Source organism: Miniopterus schreibersii (genome assembly GCF_964146895.1).
Source record: "Miniopterus schreibersii genome assembly, chromosome: 3".
In the NCBI taxonomy this organism is placed as follows: Eukaryota; Metazoa; Chordata; class Mammalia; order Chiroptera; family Miniopteridae; genus Miniopterus; species Miniopterus schreibersii.
Window position 1 is genome coordinate 27,413,969 of NC_138103.1, and position 22,201 is coordinate 27,436,169.

The following is a 22,201-nucleotide window of genomic DNA, read 5'->3' on the forward strand; positions in this document are numbered from 1 at the left end:
TTAAACCTGATCCACCTTAATGTATGGATAGAAAACAATTAGCAATTTAATTAAGGCTGATATATATAGTTTGTTCACAAACATACATGCCATAGAAAATGCTACTCTGTAAAGTAATTACTTACGAAGACCTGGTATTTCACTGGTCTTCTGAACATAAAGCCACCTATATAGCAAAATTCTACTTGTTGACAAATTTGGATGATAAAGCTTCTTGTAGTATGTCTTAGTTTAAAAAAAAAAAAAGATTTATCACTCCCTCCAAAGACTTAAAGTTGAAAAGACTGACACTTTTCAGGTTCATGAGACATTAATTTTGTGATTACCATTAACATCTCTTTAAAGGTCTTCCACTATAAAAGTATATATTTACTTTCTAAACAATTTTAATATAGCCTTTATCTCCTCTAAGATTTGATAAAAATAACTCGGTTGTTTTTCTACTTAAAGTTTTGTCCTAATAAATTTTAATAATTATTTAATAGTAATCTATTTTTCCTATCTGTATAGAAAGGACAAAGTTCTCAGTATTTATAATATTTATATGCTCTTAAGATTTTTTTCTCTGATGGTTAGTGAGGTTTATAACTAAAAAAATCAAATTATTTAATGATAAATTATAAACAATTCAAAACTGCTTTTAAGTTAGTAAAATTATATTAATGATAAAAAGAAATATATATATATTATATTGAGATATGAAGGATGAGAAAATTTCTCATGTTAGGTGAAAGCTAACAATCAACTTATATTTTAGAAGCAATGAAGACATACATTTTGAGTAGTTAGTTGTAAGTAGTCAAACATCATAAATAACCAAGTGACACCTGGAGGAGACAGGTTGTTAGAGAGAGAGAAAGAGAGAGAGAGAGAGAGAGAGAGAGAAATCAAGAAAGGTTATGCAGCATTAAAAAAATAAAATAAAATGATGAAGTACCAAGATGTGTGGCTATGGTGGGGGGGTGGGGGACGAACTATGGGAAATGTGATATATGTGTATTTTAAATGTTCTTTATAATGTTGTATGCTGAAAGCATCTATGTATTTTTATAAAACTATTTCTGTGTATGTATACACACACACACGTGTATATATACATCAAATTATTTTTAGATGTATACACAATAAAATGAGTACAGGGGCTTAAGAGCAGGGCAGGTATAAATATAACTTAGCCTACTGTAATTTGTTGCATTGTTTCAATACTTTTCCCTAGGAAAAAATTATTTTGAGGGGGAAAAATTTATAGAGTAAGTAGTGTGAGACAATTTAAAAGGAAAAAAAATCAATATGTACTTAATAATTATTAAATATGAAGTGACACTGTTAATTATTAGCTGACTTTTTAAATAATTCAGGACAAACTGGCTCATCTGCTTTCATGCATTATCTCTGAACAAGAAAAAACTAAATTTAAAGCAACTTTAGCTACAGAGATTAGTTTAGAATATATTGTACCTACTGATTCAAAAACAGTTTTTAAGAACAGGTTATGTTAGCCTCTAATAGTATTTTAGGGGCAAAACTCGCTTTAAAAATGGACTAAACTGCCTGGCCAGTGTGGCTCAGCGGTTGAGCATCGACCTATGATCCAGGAGATTGGGGTTCGATTCCTGGTCAGGGCACATGCCCAGGTTGGGGGCTCAATCCCCAGTCGGGGGTGTACAGGAGGCAGCCGATCAATGACTCTCATCATTGATGTTTCTCTCTTTCTCTCCCTCTCCCTCCCTCTCTCTGAAATCAATAAAGATATATTAAAAAAAAAAAATTTGACTAAACTATCAACACTTTCTCCTCCACTTTACTCAAGTAGGTATCAGGGTTACTGATACTAATTAGATCTGGCTACCACCCGATAACAGATTACAGAATCTGGTTTCGTGTGCATCCAGTCTGGTCATAGTTTTCCTTTTCTACTCTCAATTCCCAATGATAGGAAATACAGCCTGGTCCACCGCTCGTTTTCACGGCTTACTTTTGTTGTCTAAAGCTCCCAAAGCACTGGATGCACTGCTGGGAAGTGGGCTGCTTTGGTCACACATACACATATATGCTTCAATTTTTATCACAAGTTTCCTTTAAGAATGAATGAAATGTATACTTAGAAATGTGAATGTGACAAGTGTTTTTATGACCAGAAGTAAACTTTTGGAATCAAGGCTTTTCAATAACTAACCTTCAATAGTCACCTCAACTTCAGGGTCCTCACTTGTTTCTGAAGGGACATGTTGAGTAGAATCTTGAAAAAAATAAAATTCTAAAATGACATTCATTATAAAGCACTTTCTATATGTTCCAACATTTTACTGATTTGATAATCCAAAAGCAGCCTACTATAAAATTTAACTGGCATTTTAATTCATTTCATATTTATTAAAATATATGACCCCTTTAATTAGAAATAGGGATAAAAAACAAAAAATAGAAAAATTCTGGAAAACTATTAGATAATACCAAGTTACCTGCATTAATGGACTAAAAAAAGTTGTATTTTTAGAGGAGTACAATTACAACAAAGTCACAGTTATTTTCCTGCTGTAACTAGAAAATGCTAGAATAAAAACAAAGGCGTTTTTTTTAACTATTTCTCCTCTGCTTTCAGAAATCCTACAAGTGGTTTATATTGTTAAATAAAACCACAATTTTTTGCAATGGGGACTTTCAGACCAAGTGACTATAAAAAGTGCATAGAGGACTATATGCCCTAACTTTATATGCAAGATACTTTTAAAAATTAAATATTTTATTAATATTTGTGTTACTGCACAAAACAAATATATGTACATCAGGATGTTAGTGCTAGAAGCTAGAAAGTATCTTTATCAACTCTTTGATTTTGCAAAGGTTGAGAGATTAATTGATTTGCCAAAGATTATGTTTATTGGTTAGTAAAGGAATAAAGACCAGAACCCAGGTTTGATTCAACTCTATTAACACTGCAATATGACAATAAAAATCTCCTCAAAAATGAAGTATTTGAAAGCCTAATATCTAACAGTAGAATTGAAAATTGTGAAGTAATTCATAGTGCCTGATGAACCCTGTCCCATGTGTCTTATATATAAATATTTCATTGTAAATACTACCTATTCAAAATAGAAGATTCTGTTACAGAGAAAACATCTAATTACCTCCACACAGTAAAACATAAAAAAAATTCACACACACTATCTTCTATAAAAAGATCTAAAAAAAACCCTAAAATATTGTTCAAAATGAACATTTTAATATTTTTGTAAGAAATGTATTCTAGTTAGAAATCCTAATTCTGAAGTTGAATTTGGAAAGATTAGCCAACATTCCAGGGACCGTAAGAACTCCCTCTGTCAGAGAGGGTAAAAGATCAAAGTAATGATTTTTTAAAATAAAATAAAAAAGCAAATATACGGAATAAAAGGTTACAGAATAGACTCCATTTTTATCCTAGAAAAATAAGGTACAACACAACCAGTTTATGACAGAAATAACAATTCTAAAACAAGATTCAGTTACCTTACCAGTCATCTTCTTTGGGAACAATCTACAAAAAACTCTTTTAAACTATGTAAACCCACTTAGAAATAGGAAGCCATTTTACATGCTAACAGTTTAGCTCAGATTCCAATAACTTAAAGAGCTGTACCACAGTTAAATACTCATTCAGTCCTGAAAGCAAAGGAGGATGGCTGATAAATAGAAAAAGTAGTTCATGGGTAGTTGTGGGTATAAAAATAAGCAGAGAAAAAAATCTTTCTTTTGTTAATTAATCTCATGTAGAACATGTTACCCAACTTTAACAAATGGCATCAGCTGGTTGAGCATCCCACGCACCATGTTCAGTTCCCGGGCAGGGTACATGCCCGGTTTACAGGCTCAATCCCCAGTAGGGGGCGTAGGAGGTAGCTGATCAATGTTTCTCTCTCACTGATGCGTCTTTCTCTCCCTCTCCCTTCCTCTATCTCTAAAATCAATAAAAACATAAATTTTTTAAATGGCACCATTATATAGTATGTTTAAAAATTAAATATGAACAGAGCCAGTAATAATTATAATAATTCTAAAATACTAAAGCCTTTTCTTCTTTAAAAAATGTTAATATGGCACAAGATGACCAGGAAATAAAAGGGCTGCATTTTACATCTGGTAGAGTTTTACTTACCACTTAAGTTTTCATCCCCATATGCTTTATTATTCAGTACAGTAAAAGAGGTATATTACATCTTAGGACTAAAATAAAAAACACCTGTTGGCTAAGAAGGCATACCAAAACAATCATCTTTTTATTTCCAAATAAGGTGTTTTAAGGATAGTATTCTCTATAATACAGAAAAAACATAATACAAGTGCAACAAAATAAAAATCCCTTTATTTCTAACCTTCTGCTGGTACTTCCATTTCTGTTCCTTCGTTGCCCTCTGAAGAATGATGGCTTCCTAAAAAGAAAATAAACCACATATAATAAAAAATAAAAACTTACATCGAAAGAAGAGAAACTAGGTAACAATGCAAACAATTTAAAACATATATAATACAACATATACAAACTGATTCTTTAACTCCTTAGCAGTTATTTCAAACAATGCGATCTAATTCAGAAAACATTTAACACTTCACTTGAAAACTCAAAAAATTATTTTAAAATGTAAAATATATAGTGTCAACCTAAACAGTTTGGGGATTTATAGTTAGTTACTATAACTACACAATATAATTACTCATAGATGTTAGAATTTGAGAAATAGAACAATTATGTTTCAAAGCACCATGCTCATCTGCCAATGACGCACACACAAAGAAAACACAAATCAGAGTAAATTCTTTCTTTGCTCACAGGCTATTAAATCTAGATAAACAAGTTCAGGTTTTCCTGTGAAATGTTTCCTGCTTTCCATTTTTACTATGGTGGAAGCTATGGAAACTCAATCCCCATTATTAATTCAAAGTTGTACTTAAAGGAAATTTTTAAGTTAAAATTTAAGATACTACCTTTAGTCTCAAAAGCATTTTAATTCAGGTAATATAATCTGCCTGCTTCTAAAAACTGGAACATAAAGCAATGTATCAGGTTAGGCAGTCACAAGGTAAACAGGCTCATCCTACTAGCCCAGAAGCTTTACTCATAAATAGGAAAATAGTCCACTAAGACATTAGAGAGCCACTTAGGATTAAGTACCCAAACTGCCCCAAAACAATCATCCTCTGTCCTTAAATTTCTAAGCTACTAACATGGAAAAGGTTGAAAGTCACTGCCTTTGTGTATATATATATATAATGCCTATGAATAAAAATAAATCCCATGGGGGAAAGGGAAACAAAATTGAGTTTATTTTATCATCCACTGATAACTAATTTCAGAAACTATACTAAATATGCAACACTAAGAGGTTTTAAATATATTTTATCTTGACTTTTAAAAAGCATCGATTACAGTTTCAAAAACTGTCACTCAGTGTCTAGTACTTTTGAATTTAAGATGCCATAATTATCTTGGGATTCTTTTGTACTCATATTATGAAAACTCACCTGAGCTCAAATTTATAGGTAAATCTGTAAATCTAGAGCCATGAATTATTCTTTAATTAACCTTTTCAATATACTTTCTCAACACATAGTCCCTTCCCTCTTTTTTGTAAAACTTCCACATTCGGATTTATGAAGCATTAGGTTCTTTGACTCTAAATATTGAAGAAAACAAAGATGTGAGGTCAAAGTAATGAGAGGTAATGGAGAAGAGCCAGTACTTAAAAAAGGAAACATTGAGTAAAGAATAAGAACACTTCAGGTGGTTGTTCCACCTTCATAATATTACAAGAGTACATGTAAACAATGATTCTATGTGTCCTTTTCGTTCTTTTAAAATCTGAAATAAGCAATTACATTTACATTAAAAGTAAAGCTAAAGAAAATCAATCTATGTGCTCAACGCCAGGATAGATAGAAGTAAAAGCTATCACAAATAGCCTATGATCATCAAGTTAGGGAACACTATACAAAAAGTCTCAAAAAAATAATCAATTTATAAACTTAGGAATTTACAAGTGATAGTTTACAATCTTCCATAAAGCTAAGTATCAACATGACCTTATCGATATTTACATTACTAACTATACAATAAAAACCTTACTTCTGACTATTCTGATATAAGTATAAATGTGTACTTTACCTTAAATATGAAAGTGTGTCATGTACCCATTTCGAGATTCATTACTAGATTCACAAAAGGGAAAATTGGTTTTGAAAAATTGTTGCTTGTGAAGTTCATTTATATGTTTTTCAAAAAAAAAAGGCCAATACATTTTTTTCCTTTTCCATTTAGAAAAGTAATAATACAGATATAAATACTAAAACACAGTCTGTCTAATATAAAGAAACATTAAATAAAAACAGCATGTGGGAAAATGGAAGTGAAAAGTTATATATACCTTGCAAAGACTTCGAAAGGGGGAGTTTGTCATCAACATCATCAGTTTCAGAAGGGCCTGCTTTGGAATACAAAGATAACACTTCAAAAGTAATCCCAAAAATCTATTTTGGGTCACTTTAGTAAAGAAATTTGGGTGAAAGATATGGAATAATACAGCCTTTTCATGAACAAAAAAGGCAATTCTTTTTTAAAAATGACAAAATGAGTGGTGTCAATTTATGGTCTCAGTGAATGGAAAAGGTGCGCTCAGATAAATTCATATACAGACAGTCAAAAGGAATTTTGAAAATGACTAGACATATGGATTGGATGGGAATGATATGTCTAAAATGGTGAATATGGATTTTTTTTTTTAACAGTAAAGGGTTCATAACAGCAAACTGCAACTTTTAGGTCATACAGATTATAAGTGCAGGTTTATCTTACAAGGTGTATTTGTTCCTTCCTTGACAAATATTTGCTTAATCTTTTGTCATGCTGAAGAAAAATGCAGAATCAAATTGTTACACCTTTCTTAGGCTCTCTAAAATCATGTAATTAAACTATCAGTAAGTTTGAATCTCCTTTGAAATAGAAACATGACAAACTAACAGTTAATTCAGAATCCCCCTTTCCTGCAGGTTCATAAGCACTTTTTAATACCATGGTTCTTTCCAATTATTAACATATAAGGAAAGTATTTTGGGTTAATTAAACCTCACAAGATACTACAGAAATTAAGGTATCATTCGAGTATGTATTATTCAAGCATTTTAGTAATGAGACATTTCAAACAGAAAACAAAGTGTTTTCAATGGCTTCTGAACATAAAACATGTTCTTACATGAATATGAATGTGAACCACCTCACTAAGAACCTCTGAATGTTATCTGAAAAGCCTGCCAAATGCAGGAGGGATTTTGGAGGCGCAAGCCCACACACACGCATCACAGAGCAATACGGTTTCATAGAAAATACAAAAGTTGTTTATATTTGGAATCTCAACCAAGAGCAAGACACTGAATGAAAGAGACCTGAATTCAAATGCCAGATTCACTGCTTCCTAGTCATGGGATCCTGGGTAAAGATATACAGAAAAAATTAATTAAATTATAGCTAAGGGTAGTAACTGACTTGTAAATACTGCTTTAGCTACTTTTTCACAAGTTTAGTTCTGTGGCATTTTCAATATTGTTCTATTCTAAATTCTTTTTCATGAGGTCCTCTTTAAATCAAAGTATTTCTTAGGATTCCCATTATACAGGATTTCTATTTTAAATAACCTGTTTATTACTGAGTTCTAAATTATATTAGGTTCAGGGAATACTTTTTTTTTAATCCTCAACAGAGGATATTTTTTTCCATTGCTTTCAGAGAGGGAAGTGGGGGAGAGAGAGAAACATCAATGTGAGAGAGACACATCGACTGGTTGCCTCCCGTACTTGCCCCGACCCAGGCCAGGGACTGGACGTACAACCGAGGTACATGCCCTTGGCCAGACCCGAACCTGGGACCCTTCAGTCCGAGGGCCGACACTCTTAACCATTGAGAAAACCGGCTAGAGCTGTTCAGGGAATTTTTTAAGGCTATCTATGAATAAGTATAAAGTCAATTTTTGTAACAGATCCACGCTTTGTACATAAACATTTATTTGCTGGGGATAAGAGTTCTGGATATACGTCAACTAGCTCATGTTTTTAAACTGTAGAGTTCAAATATTCTATTTATCATTTATAAGTACTCAACGTAGATCTGTAAATATGTCATAATTCTGTCAATTCTTTTTCTACTTATTTTGATGCTACACTGTTAAGTATATAAAATTAATGACTGCTTTATCAACTTAATGACTTATTACTAAATATATTATGTAGTCTTACTCTTTATACCTGTTACTTTTTTCCTTTTTGGCCTCAAATTAATATTGCCAAACTTTGGTTTCTTTTAGCATATTGTCTCAGATCATTAAAGTTTCAAATTATCTATGATGTTTCATTTTAGCTACACACGTTTTAACAGCAAACATTTGGATTTTATTCATCATATGATAGGCAGCATATTTGAGCCTCACACTCAAAATGCTAGTAGTGTCTACCAGTTATTGTGCAAATCGAATGTTACCAACACCTACACCTGAGCACCACCATCTTAGAGGAAGACTGACATGCACAGAGTATGTCCAAGACTATTCTGGAATACCAAAAGTTTTGGAAGAAAGCAAAAATGTCCTTATGAAGAAGAATGAACAAATGATCACACAATATAACTACCACAATAATAGTATTAAATCTACATGTGACAAAATACATACATCTTAAAAACTTATACTGAATGACTGACACACAAGAACATATACACAACAACATATATAGTATACCATTTGTGTCAAGCTTAAAAACAGAAAATACTATACATGTATGTGCATGGATATATGTATAAACATATATATACAGATACTTCTGTGGGACTACACATACAATAAAAGTATAAAATCATTATCAGGAAGGACAACCCTCATTTCAAGAAAATAGTTAACTCAGAGGGAACAGAAAAAGAAGTAGGAATCTGGGAGAGCTCAAAGAAAAGTGTCAATTACATATTTAACATGTTACGTCATGTGGGAAATGGGGACAACAAAATATTAAGATTCAGTAAACCTGGGCAGATGTACATTTTGTTTGTAGATTTTAAACATTTCATTTTAAGAAGCATTTTAGAAACTGTAATAGAGCAATGCAAATAAATGAAGTACACCCAACAGTATGTCTCACAAAGTCTATTTTACAAAAGAAGCCTAAAACAAGAGTATATGCTGAAGGATTCTATTTATATGAAATACAAAAATAGACAAAACTAATCCATATTGTTACAAGTCAGGACAAGGGTTGGTTGCCAGGAAAGTAGCCCAAGGGAAGGAGCTTCTAAGATACTGAAACCTAACAGGCCTTCAGAATGCATAAAGCACAAGTGACAGATATGAAAGGAGAAACAGATAAACCCACAGAGGCTGTTGGACATTTTTTAAAAATACATATATCTTTATTGATTTCAGAGAGAGGAAAGGAAAGGGAGAGAGAGAGTTAGAAACATCAAGGATGAGAGAGTCATTGATCGGCTGCCTAGCCCACAACCCGGGCATGTGCCCTGACCGGGAATCAAACCCCGATCGCCTGGATCCTCGGTCGACACTCAACCACTGAACCATGCCCGGCTGGGCCTGTTGGACATTTCAATACTCTTGCAATTTATAGAACAAGTAGACAGAAATATCAGTAAGGATATAGCACATCTGTACCGCTTATCAACCAACCTTAACAAAGTTATAATAACTGAAATTATACAAAGAATGTTCTCTAAACACAATGAAAATAAACTGAAAATCAGTAACAGAAACATATCTGAAAAGTCCGCAAGTATAGGGAAATTAAAACTACACACTTCTACATAAACCACAGGACAAAAAGAAAATCACATGAGAAATTAGATAATACTCTGAATTGAATGAAAATACAAATTAGTTTATGGGGTATTGCTAAATTAATGCTTAAGAGGGAAGTTTATGGCATTAAATGCTTGTATTGGAAAAGATCTCACGTCAGTGATTTACGCTTCTATCTTAAGAAACAAATTAAAATAAAAGCAAGCCAAAAAAAAGAAACATAAGAGGAAAAGTACAAAGTAAAAGCTGGATCACTGAGGAAAATAAATTTTTGAGAAAACTATAGAACTGGACCCATGGTCTCTACTGAGAGTGATACTGTTCCCAAGGGGACATGGCAATGTCTAGAGACATTTTTAATTGTCACAACTAGGAAAGTGCTACTGATATCTGGTAGTTAGAGGTCACAGAGGGTACTAAACATTCTACGATACATAGCATACAACAATGAACTGTCTGATCTAAATGTCAATATTGCTGAGCTTGACAAGCCTGAGCTAGGCCAACCAAGAAAAAAAAGGAGACACAAATTACAAAATTGGAAATGAGAGATCACTTTAATGAGGACACACCTTACAAATATTAAAATAAAAAAGAATATAAGATGAAGTAGACAAATTCCTTAAAAGATACCATCTGTCAAATCAATCAAGAAGAAATACAGCCCGGCCAGGCATTGCTCAGCGGTTGAGCGTCGGCCTGGGATCCAGGAAATCGTGGTTCGATTCCCAGTCAGGGCACAAGCCAGGGTTGTGGGCTCGATCCCCAGCTGGGGGCGTGCAGGAGGCAGCTGAACAATGATGACTCTCTCATCATTGATGTTTCTGTATCTCTCTCCTCCTCTCCCTAAAATCAATAAAGATATATTTAAAAACAAAAAAGAAGAAGAAATACATAAACTGAACAGTCCTGTAACTATTAAAAGAAATTTAAAAATTAACCAAGTAGGGTTTATAATCCCAGGAATACGTACCTGGCAGGTTCAACATTTGGAAATTAATGCCAATTACCATTTGAACATTCTAAACAAGAAAAACTATGTAATCACCTTAATAGAAGCGATAAAGGCCTTTCAGAAACACCCAATCACCATAAAAACTCTTCAAAAACTAACACAAGGGAACTGCCTCAAACTAATGAAGGGCGTCAATAAAAAACCACAGCTATCACACTGATTGAAAGATTTCCTCCTAAAACTGTGATCCAGGTAGGTATGTCTGCTCTCACTACGCCCAATTCACCGTAACACTAGATGATCCCAGCCAGTACAATTAACACAAGCAAAAGAAAAGGAAAAAATAACGTCTACTTAGAAAACCCCAAAGATTTTACCAAAAAGTTGCTAGAACTAGTAAGTGAATTTTAACTAGGTCACAAGATACAAGGTCAGCACATAAAAAAATCTATTGTAGTTCTACATATTAGCGAAAAACAGTTGGAAGCTGAAACGTAAAAGAACAGTACCACCTATGATAACACCAAAAAACATTAACTACTTAGATATAAATCTTACAAAATATGCATAAGATCTCTACACTGAAAACAATGCAATGATGAAAGAAAACAAGAGCTGAAGTGGTAAGATATGTCATGCTCATGAATCATTAGAGTCCATATTAAGATATTCGACCCTAGTTAGTCTGTAGATTCAGCACAATCATTGTTAAAATACCCAAAAGACTGTTTTTGTTTGTTTTTTGTTAACCCAAGGATATTTTTTCCATTGATTTTTTTTAAGAGCGTGGAAGGGAAGGAGGGAGGGGGAGAAAGAGAGAGAGAAAGAGTGAGAGAAACACATCGACTGGTTGCATTCTGCACTCACTGCAACCTGGGTGGGGGATCAACCTGCAACCCAGGCACATGCCCTTGACTGGGAATAGAATCTGCAACCCTTAGGTCTGCCAGAATATGCTCCAAACACTGAGCCAAAACCACCCAGGGCCACAAAAGACTTTTTTAACCAATCAACAAGCTGATTTTTAAAATCCATATGAAAAGGAGCTAACGCTGGCAAAATAATTTTAAAACACAACAATTTTGAAGGACTCTCACAATCTGACTTCAAGACTTACTAAAACTACAGCACTCAATGTAATTTTAGCAAAAGGACAGACGAGAGATCAATGTAACAGAATATACTAGAGAAACTGAGACAGATGTAAAGGAAATGCAATGGGATAAGGACAGTCTTTTCAACAGATGCTGCTGGAAAAACTGGATATCTATATGCGTAAGTTTCAGCCCAGTATCTTGCACACTATAGAAAACCTAGTTCTAAACTGATCACAGACCTAAACGTAAAACTATAAAAAATTTTATGAAACATAGAAGAATATCTTTGTGACACTGGGTCAGGCTAAGATTTCTTAGTTATGATACTTAAGCACAATCCATACAAGGGGGAAAAAATATATAAATTTGACTTCAACAAATCAAACTATTTGCAAATCACACCACAGAAGACTTTAACTCAGAATATACAAAGAATTGTCAAAATTCAGTTAATAAGAAAAATATCCAAACTGTATCTCTCAGCTTGCTAGATAAAAATACTAGTTGTCTAGCTCCCATATTCTTCAACTGCACTTAAGATATTATCATTTCAGACAATCTTTCACCCTCTCAAAATATCTGATTTCCAACTCTCATTACTCAGGCATCACCTTAAAATCACTAACACTCCAAATTCAAAAGGGGACCAAAAAAGCTTCTAGAATCAAGGATGACAAAACAAATGTCAAAAGACAATACCAAAGACAAAGGTAAATCTTTTATTTTAAAAATTAAACATAATCTGTGTGAAAAAAGAGAACATTAAACAGTATTTATTAAATTTATGCACATTGTTAATGTACCAACAACTGCTATCAAGGCTAAATGTTTCCCCAATTTTAACGTTTTCATTAAAAATCCTCAGAATTATCTCAACCTTTTAGCCATGTAATTCCTAATATCACAAGCAATAAAATGTTCAAAACTGACAAATGAAATTCACTATGAAACAGTTTAATATATGTATCAGGTATTCATTCACATGATTACAAACCAGAATAAATTTACTCATAACAGTTTTATAATGTTCCAGAACTGTTAAAGGTTTATCTTTTTAAATGAACTAAACCTATTTATACAAATGCATATTAAAACCAAAATGAGGCATCATAAGACACTCACTAAAATGACTAAAAAGAATAAGACTGACCGTATAAGTGTTGACAAGGATATGGAGCAACTGAAACTATCGTACACTGGGGAAGGAAATGTAAAATAGTACACGCACTGTGCAAAGCATTTTGGCAGTTTCTTAAAAAGTTGAATACCTACCATATGTCCCAGCTATTCCATTTCTAGGAATCTACTCGAGAGAAATGAAGGCATATTTCCACACAAAAATTTACACACACAAATTGACAGCAGCTTTATTTTTTAATAGCCCTGAACTGGAAACAACCAAGCATTCATCAATAGACAAAGGGCTGAACAAATTCCCGTATAGGCATACAATGGAATAATACTCAGAAAAAAAATGGAATTAGCTTTTGATATACGCAACACCATGGATGAATTTCAAAACAATTAAGTGGAATGAAGGAATTCACAGCACCCCACCCCAAAGAAAACAGTATATAGTTGATGATGATTCCACTTATATAAATTTCTAAAAAATGGAAACTAATCTAAAATGATAGAAAACATATCAGTGGTTGGTTGAGGAGGGCAGTAAATGACAGGGACACAGGGAAACTTGGAGGTTACAGACATTTCATTATCTTGATTGCAGTGAAGATAGTTTAACAGGCATATACAAAAAACTAATCAGATTTTACTCTTTAAATGTTTTGATATACTTTGTGCATCTATAAAAATTAGGCTTACTAATAAATCTAGAAAACATTCTTCTAAACTAAAATCTATGCAAACTGCATTGTAAAATTATGACCTTTAATTCCTTCCTCATAATCAAGCAAAAAGATATGTAACAAAATAAAAAATAGCTAAAATTTATTCATGTCTTACCTTTTATAGACTTTTAAGATAATGATAATGTTTAGTTATTTTTGTTGCACAAATAGAACTATTAAAGTTTCAGAAGACCATTCGTGCCTTGCAAATAACATTAGAAACTGCAATTGAATTCTAAATTGTGCCACTTTTGCTTGTCCTTTCAAGAATATTAATGGCTAATTCTACGTTTCCCCTGTAATTGTTTAATTTATTGTATTGCCCCATTTTTAAAATCTGTTTTATTCTAGTGATAAATTACAAGTACACATGCCAATCAAGGAACAAAAAATAGAAAGTATTTAAAGAAATCAGGCAATTGACAAATTTAAATTTTCACCACTAACAACTTTTAGTAAGAAAAACTATTAGACAGTATTACCTTGAACATTATATTGATAGTAATCGGGATCTTCTGATTCTTCCTTTACTGTCACAGCTGCCATTTCCAGGGAAATACCTGTAAAAGCAAATAAAATTATATAATTATACTTCAGGGCACTCAGTTAAATGATGCAGGGAAATCTCTTCTGCCCTCCTAATAACGCAGTGTTGATATACACATATTTTAAAGACTTTGAAAGGACAAAAATATGCTAGGTAGCGAGGGGGGGGGAATCACCTAAAGCACAACCTAGGCAGTTTTAACCTATTAATATTCTGGGATTATTGGCTGCCAATTTTTTTTTTAATCCTTACTCGAGGATATTTTTTCCCATTGTTTTTTCAGTCAGAGTGGAAGGGAGAGAGGGAAGAGAGAGAGACAGAGGAGGAGAGGGAAGAAGAGAGGAAGAGAGGGGGAGAGGGAGGGAGAGAGAAAGGAGGGGGGAGGGAGGCAGAGAGAAAGGAGGGGGGAGGGAGGGAGGCAGGGAGGGAGGGAGGGGGGGAGGGAGGGAGGGAGGGGGGAGGGAGGGAACATCACTGTGAAAGACACATCGATTGGTTGCCTCCCACACGCCCTGACCGCCTTGACCCCTGACCGCCTTGACTGGGGTGGGGGTGAACCTGCAACCCAGATACCTGCCCTTAACCAGGAATAGAATCTGTGACCCTTTGGTGGGCGGGCTGGAGCTCTAACCACTGAAAACACTGGCCAGGGCGCTGCTTATTTTTTTCTCTCTGACTGTTCTTATCTTTGAATTTAAAGAAAATTAGTCACGCTCTATATTCACTCACTATTAAAAATATTTTTACCAGCCTCTGAAAATTACTTGTAAACATCAGTTTTAAGGACTCAATATTTCAGAGTAAAGATGGCATAATTTTCACCCATTTTAATAATGAGATACACTGATTTTTTTTTTCTCTCCTAAAAAAATCCCTTTGTTAACAGGGCACAAAGCATACTTTTCTGCATAATCCTTTGCCCACAATCAAGATAATTTGAAGTGGACCTTTGTATCCAGATACAAACAAGTGCATGAGACACAATTCCACATATAGAAGGGCTAAAATTAGAGAACTCTTTATTAAAACTCAAGTAATGTTAATTATATCTCAATAAAGCTGAAGAAAAATAAAATGCACAAAACTGGTTAAAAAAATACTCAAGCAAGTGGTTGACTTTGGGAGTAATGAGAGGGAGACAGGACAGGACCTTCTTGGGGTGTGATTAATGTTCAGTATCCTGATGTGTTAAATTATAGAGGTGTATTTACTTTTTATTTATACTTTATATTTCAATTAAAAGTTTTACAAAAGGATTCTTAACAAATTCTTTAATAAATTCTCATTAAAGACATTCCCCATATACAGAGTGGGGCAAAAGCAGGTTTACAGTTGTTCATATGGAAAATAATACAATAAGCTCTGTATTTTGAAGCACCCACAACTGTAAACCTACTTTTGTCCCACCCCTGTACTGTTCAAAACTAGGTAAAAAAGGTAAAGGGTTTAAGAAGTACAAATTGGTAGTTACAAAATGGTCACAGGGATGTAAATGTAAAGTACAGCACAGGGAATATAGTCAACCACATTATGTTAACTAGGCGTGGTGCCAGGAGGGTACTAAATCTATTTATGGGGGATCGCTTCAAAAGCTATGTAAATATCTAACCACTATGCTGTACACTTGAAATTAATATAATGTTGGATGTCAACTGTAACTGAAAATAAATTTTAATAAAAATAAATAGCTAGGCCTGGCCGGGCATGGCTCAGCGGTTGAGCATCGGCCTAGGATCCAGGCAATTGGGGTTTGATTCCCGGTCAGGGCACATGCTCAGGCTGCGGGCTCCATCCACAGTCGGGGGGCATGCAGGAGGCAGGCGATCAATGACTCCCTCATCATTGATGTTTCTCTCTCTCTCTCTCTCTCTCTCCCTCTCCCTCTCATTTCCTCTCTCTGAAATCAATAAAGATATATATTTGAAAACAAATAAATAAATATCCCTTGCTGGACAGTTTAATGGGGCTAGACTACAGGAGCTTTCAAAAAAACAGATGCTGATTTCATCATATGATTGCAGTAGTAGATAATACTCTCCCAACAGCTTTAAGAAATGAACAAGCAGCTGATGAAATCTGAATAAAGTCCAGTCAATCATTAAAGACATGAACAACAAATGAGTGTGTGTACACATTTCAGACTAAGATATTCAACCACACTCATACCAGTCCTGTGATGAACTTAATACTGAATTGGTGTTATGTAACTTGAGAAGCTTTACAGAGAATATTTTCAACTAAAGATAAGCTCAAAAAGACGGTTAGCTTGATGTGCTAAAAGACATTTAACTCAAAAGCAACCAGCAAAGAAGGGGGTTACTCTATGGGCTGCAATTACCAATGGGAAACTGGTTTACTGCCACACAATGGTGGCAGGGAACATGTCTGGAAGCCCTGGGATTCTGTGGGCTATCTCTTAAGTACTTCCACGTTCATCAGTAAAAGTAAATAGAAAATCAAAGCAAACAAAAAAAGGCAGATCTGCTGGGGATTCAAACCATTCAGGAATGAAGGTCTGGGTCACATCCACTAGGTAAAGAACTTTACCAGCTAAGGTCCTGGCTAAAAGCAAAGGAAAGACAATAGGTAACAAATTAAGGAAGGTATGAATTCTTGTGACAAGTTGGCAAAATCTAGACACTGTGCACATTTTATTCCTTGTTATGAATGTGCTTCTGTATATATTATGTATTTGGATATATTAACTGTTCTCCCTTCTCCTTCACATTATTTTATAAAAGTATTATTGGTGTTTCCTTTACTGTTTAACCTTTTATTTTTATTTTTTTCAAATCCTTACCTGAGGATATTTTTTCATTGCTTTTCAGAGTAGAAGGGAGAGAAAGAGAGAGAGGGAAACGTCAATGTGAGAGAGACACATTGATTGGTTGCCTCTGCGTAAGTCCTGACTAGGGCCGGGATCGAGCCTACAACCGAGGTATCTGCCCTTGGCCGGAATCAAACCTGGGACCCTTCAGTCCACGGGCCAACACTCTAACCACTGAGCCAAACCAGCTAAGGCTGTTTAGCCTTTATTTTATTTATTTATTTTTTTAAATATATCTTTATTGATTTCAGAGAGAGGAAAGGAGAGAGAGAGATAGACAGACAGACAGACAGAAACATCAACGATGAGAGAGTCATTGGGGATGGAGCCCGCAACCCGGGCATGTGCCCTGACCAGGAATCAAACCCCGATCGCCTGGATCCTAGGTCGATGCTCAACCGCTGAAACACACCCGGCCGGGCTGTTTAGCCTTTAGATAAGACAATATTCAAATAGGATGGGAGTGAATTTGAGGAGTAATTAATATAGCTCATGACTGGACAGTAAATCAGTCTCCCAGAGATGAGTACAGTGACTATTGAAACACTGCATCTCATTCTGGGGAGAGGGCAAAAATTAATTACTTTGAAAAATGGAAAGCTGTATCCAGTTAGATGGAAACAGTTTTCCATTGTTATACACGTTAAACTATGTGGGAAAGGGTATGTATGAATGTTGAGTAGCCAAAGGGTAGGCTGTGCAGTCATTAAGCTGTTGTCCCAGTTCCAGACCTACCCTCTTAGACTCTGCTGAAGCTTGGACTGAAAACCAATTGGCTCCTTGTGAGTTTCTGCCACAAAGGGACACAGCAAGGACACTACTGGAGAGAAAAGGAAACTACACCTTCCTTTTGGCTCCTTGTCTGTATCCTACACCAATCAGAGTCACTCACTGCTTAGTACACTATTTCAACCTAGTGAAAGCAGAACATTCCCATAGCTGGACCCATTTTAAAATTTTTCCAACACTACCAGAACCAGTTTCAACATGTCCCCTCAAGACACCTGTGCCATCCAAATAATCTCCCGCCTCAGAAGTCAGAATTAAAACCAGGGTAGAAGTCAATCCCTTGAATTGTTACTTACATGATACCTTAGTATAGTCCTCTTTGTTTCAAAGTTAATACCAATAACTAGTTAATCTTTACATTAAATTTTCTCCATTCAAGTAACTGGCATGGTTCAAATAACTGGTGTGGCTTTTTTCTCCTAACTGGACCATGACTGTTATGCCCAAAAAAATATAAAAAATGACTGAAATATAGAAGATGGTTGAAGAATTCAAAAAATGCTTTTTCTTAATTCAGCATGTTTATTTTTGTATGCAAACAACACAAGAGATAAATATATAACGGGGAGAAAATTTGTAAAACTAAAAATCAAATAGAAAATTAAGATTTCCTGTGGCATTAAAAAAACCCTTCTGCCCAGCCGGTGTGTTCAGTGGTTGAGCGTCGACCCATGAACCAGGAAGTCATGGTTCAATTCCCAGTCAGAGCTCAGGGCAGATGTCCGGGATGTGAGCTCCATCCCCAGTAGGGGGCATACGGAAGGCAGCCAATTGATGATTCTCTCATCACTGATATTTCTCTCTATCCCTCTCCCTTCCTCTCTCTGAAATCAATAAAAACATTTTTAGAAAAAAAGAAAATCTTCTGAAAAAGTGAAATAGATTCAAATACTTTTTCCCAAAAAGGCCAATTCAACACTACCTTTCTTGCAGATCTCCCGAAAATCTAACACTCTATGTAACACACACAACACAGCCCTTCCTCTTTCCCCAACAATTCATTCCAAGTGCCAGTAGATGGTGCTGAGCAAGGTAGGCAAAGGGGAGTATTTACATGAGGGAGCAGGGAAAACTAAGCGCTGGGTTTCGGAGACTGAGGGAAAAAGCATAAGCGGTGATAGCCCAACAGGGAGTGTCAAGAGTGTAAGCCAAGTAAGGAGAGAGGTAATGAGAAATGAGTTGAACAATGGGATATGGGTTAAAAGAAGTAAATATGCTGAGAATATGTGGTTCTCACTGTGACAGAACAGAATTACATAGGAAAGGGGGGAAGAAGTACCTTGGGGTGTTAAGAGAGAAAGTGAAGAGACAGGCATGGAAAAATATAGATGTAAATGTATGTACTTACGTGTACGTAACACACACACACACACACACACACACACACACACACACACACACACTCCCTAGCTTTGTCTTGTCCACTTAGAAGCAGTGACATACCAATTGCAAAAGCACATCTAGCATCAAGACACTGATTTCTTTTTGTTTTTTGTTCATCCTCACCTGAGGATATTTATACCATTGCTTTTCAGGGAAGGAGAGAGGGAGGGAGGGAGGGAAGAAGGGAGGGAGGGAGAGAGACACACATCGACTGGTTGCCTCCCCCACACACCCTGAACTGGAATCAACCCAAAACCCTTCGGTTTGGAGGCCACGCTCTAACCACTGAGCCACACCAGTCAGGACAAGATACTGATTTCTTAATATCACTCTCCTCAAAAAGGGACCAAGGCACGTTATAGAACAGATGATTCTAGGGCCAAATTAGAGATGAACCCTGACTACCCTGTTTTGCAAGAAAGTAAAAGTAAAAAGTTCTATACAAATAATGGTGATATTTTCAAATGACACAAGGACCAGGAAAGGACACAGAGGACACCCTGAAGTGGCTCCCAATGGCCAAAGCAAGGACTATTTGCAAATCAAAATAAATAATAGATTGTAATGCATTGAATAAAATACATATTTGTATTCTAAATGATTTAATTTTTTTTAATGTTTTTATTGATTTCAGAGAGAACAAGGGAGAGGGAGAGAAAGATGGAAACATCAATGATGAGAGAGTCATTAATGAGCTGTCTCCTGCACACCCCCAACTGGAGATCAAGCCAGCAGCCCAGGAATGTGCCCTGTCCGGGAATCGAACCATAATCTCCTGGATCCCAGGTCGATGCTCAACCACTGAGCCATGCCTACCTGGGCCTAAATGATTAATTTTAACTGAAAGTTTGGTGAGTAGTTGTATATACAATGGTACTTCGGTTTTCGAATGTAATCCGTTCTACAAGAGCGTTCAAGTTCTGACACAGTGGGAAATGTTGGATCAACAGCTGACAGCTAGGCCTCAGGACCTTGCCCTCAGCGGAAGCCACGTGGCATGTCTGACTTCCCAGGCATGTTAGAAAACTGAAGTGTTTACGGCGGTCCTGGTTTACCGCACTCGTAAACAGAAAAGTTCATCAACGGAGACATTTGAAAACCGAGGTACCACTGTATTTTCAGTCTCAGAGAAACTCACATGAATATATTTATTACAAAGGAAAAGAGTAAATTAACAGTTGAGAAGCCTAGAAAAACTAACTTTGATCACATAAATATCATCGGTAAAGGGATACACAGAAATCAATTACCACCTGATGATATTAAAGAACAGATCACTTCTGTGATATTTTTGAAAATAAGAAACTATGCTATATTAAAGCCATTAAAGAAAACACTGGCAAAACTTGAAATGGGTTTGAGTTAGTACTGGGAAGGTAAGAGTAACTTATTTTCCTTATTTTGATCACTGTATTATTTGTAATATTGTTTGTATATCCTCCTTTGTAAGAATTACACTAAAGTAAATGAATGTTAGGGCATCATGTTGGCAACTTACTGTCAAATGGTACAGGAAAAAGTCCTAATACTATCCATGCAGGTTTTCTATCAGTTTGTAATAATTTCAAAATGTAACAATTTAAAATAAAAAAACTTAAGCATTAGTTATTCATCTCTTTCATATGTAGCTTTTCTCCAAGTAACTAGCAGTCTGTCTTACACATACTACATATCAGTAGATACAGACTTATGTCATCTTACTATGTTTAATGGCAACATGGAATTCCATGGCAATTGCCATTTTTGCAAGGCAGCAATAGGTCAAAGAACATGTGTATCTTAAATTGATAAAAAAATGTCAAACTATCATTCATTAAATAGCAACAATTTATATATACATCAAGAATTTGTAAACCTGCTGCTTCTTCATACCTTTTACTGAAGTGGGTATGAGCAGAATTTAATAATCTGTTGGGATGAAAAACTTGATCTTTCTTGGATTTTTATCCCCATTTCTTTAACTAGACTGAACATTTTCTCTTCTTTCTTAAATCTTTGGTCATTTATATTTTGGATTAGCTCTTTGTAAGTCAAGTACAACAATCCTTTGTCATTTGTCTTATGTTCATGTATATGTTCCTTTGACACATTTTGACATACTAAATTTTTAGCTTTTTCATTAGTCAAATTTATTGCTTAGAAAGTAAAGGATTAATAAATTCTTTTCAAGTGCTTTTAATCTAAACTTTCATTATATCTGAAATTTTTAACACCTATTGAAGTAAAAATAAGATAATAAATGTTTTGTTTTCAGTAGCCTAGCTGATTCTCTTTGTGTTCTGTAAGTATAGTATCACCTATAAAAGTTAATGGTACCCTCCACTTTCTAATTACTTATACCTCATATTAGTACTGGTTTGTACATCTAGAACACTGGTAAGAAAACTGGTGAAAATGTGCTTCTTTGTCTTATGAGGAGTGCTTCTAATAATAGTTCACTATTAAACATAATAATGGGTTGGCATTTACAATTATATATTATAGCCCAACAAATCATGTTAAGAATTTCTGCTGCCTTTTCGTCATTTACCCAGATGATATATTATTTCTAATTAGTTCAATAACATAAGAAAGTAAATTAAGAGATTTTCTAACAAAATCATCCCTGTATTCCTAAATGAATCCTAAATCTTAAACTCACTGCATCTAAGATAATTTTTTAACTAATTTCAGAGCACAGTAAAAGCCCCACAATGATAGGCTCTGCAACAGTGAGAATTCAGATATAACACAATTATCAATTGGCTCCCATCCTCTGCAGTAGGTCAAACCAAAGATGTCATTATTTTACAATGATATGAAACTGCATTTTACATAATGGAGATGTTTAGACCCCCACCTATAGCCTATCCTCAAGTTACAAAGTTTAAATATTTCTTAAATAAGAAAATACTGTAAATATCCATTTTACTTTGCCAATCCTGGGGGCTAA

At 34.8% G+C, this 22,201-nt stretch overlaps 1 protein-coding gene across 10 annotated transcripts in view; it reads right to left on the reverse strand.

The window, feature by feature from the left end:
- The window catches only part of GTF2I (general transcription factor IIi), a 102,057-nt gene that overhangs the window by 39,490 nt on the left and 40,366 nt on the right, over positions 1-22,201 (reverse strand). For 3 of the 10 annotated variants that reach the window (XM_081132076.1, XM_081132075.1, XM_081132072.1), the window contains 4 exons: positions 14,206-14,283; positions 6,402-6,461; positions 4,356-4,412; positions 2,177-2,239 (listed from right to left, as the gene is read on the reverse strand). In XM_081132076.1, coding sequence (XP_080988202.1) covers positions 2,177-2,239; positions 4,356-4,412; positions 6,402-6,461; positions 14,206-14,283 — 258 coding nt within the window. The remainder of the gene's footprint in view (positions 1-2,176; positions 2,240-4,355; positions 4,413-6,401; positions 6,462-14,205; positions 14,284-22,201) is intronic. The other 7 variants (XM_081132073.1, XM_081132081.1, XM_081132074.1 and 4 more) reach the window with 4 other exon arrangements.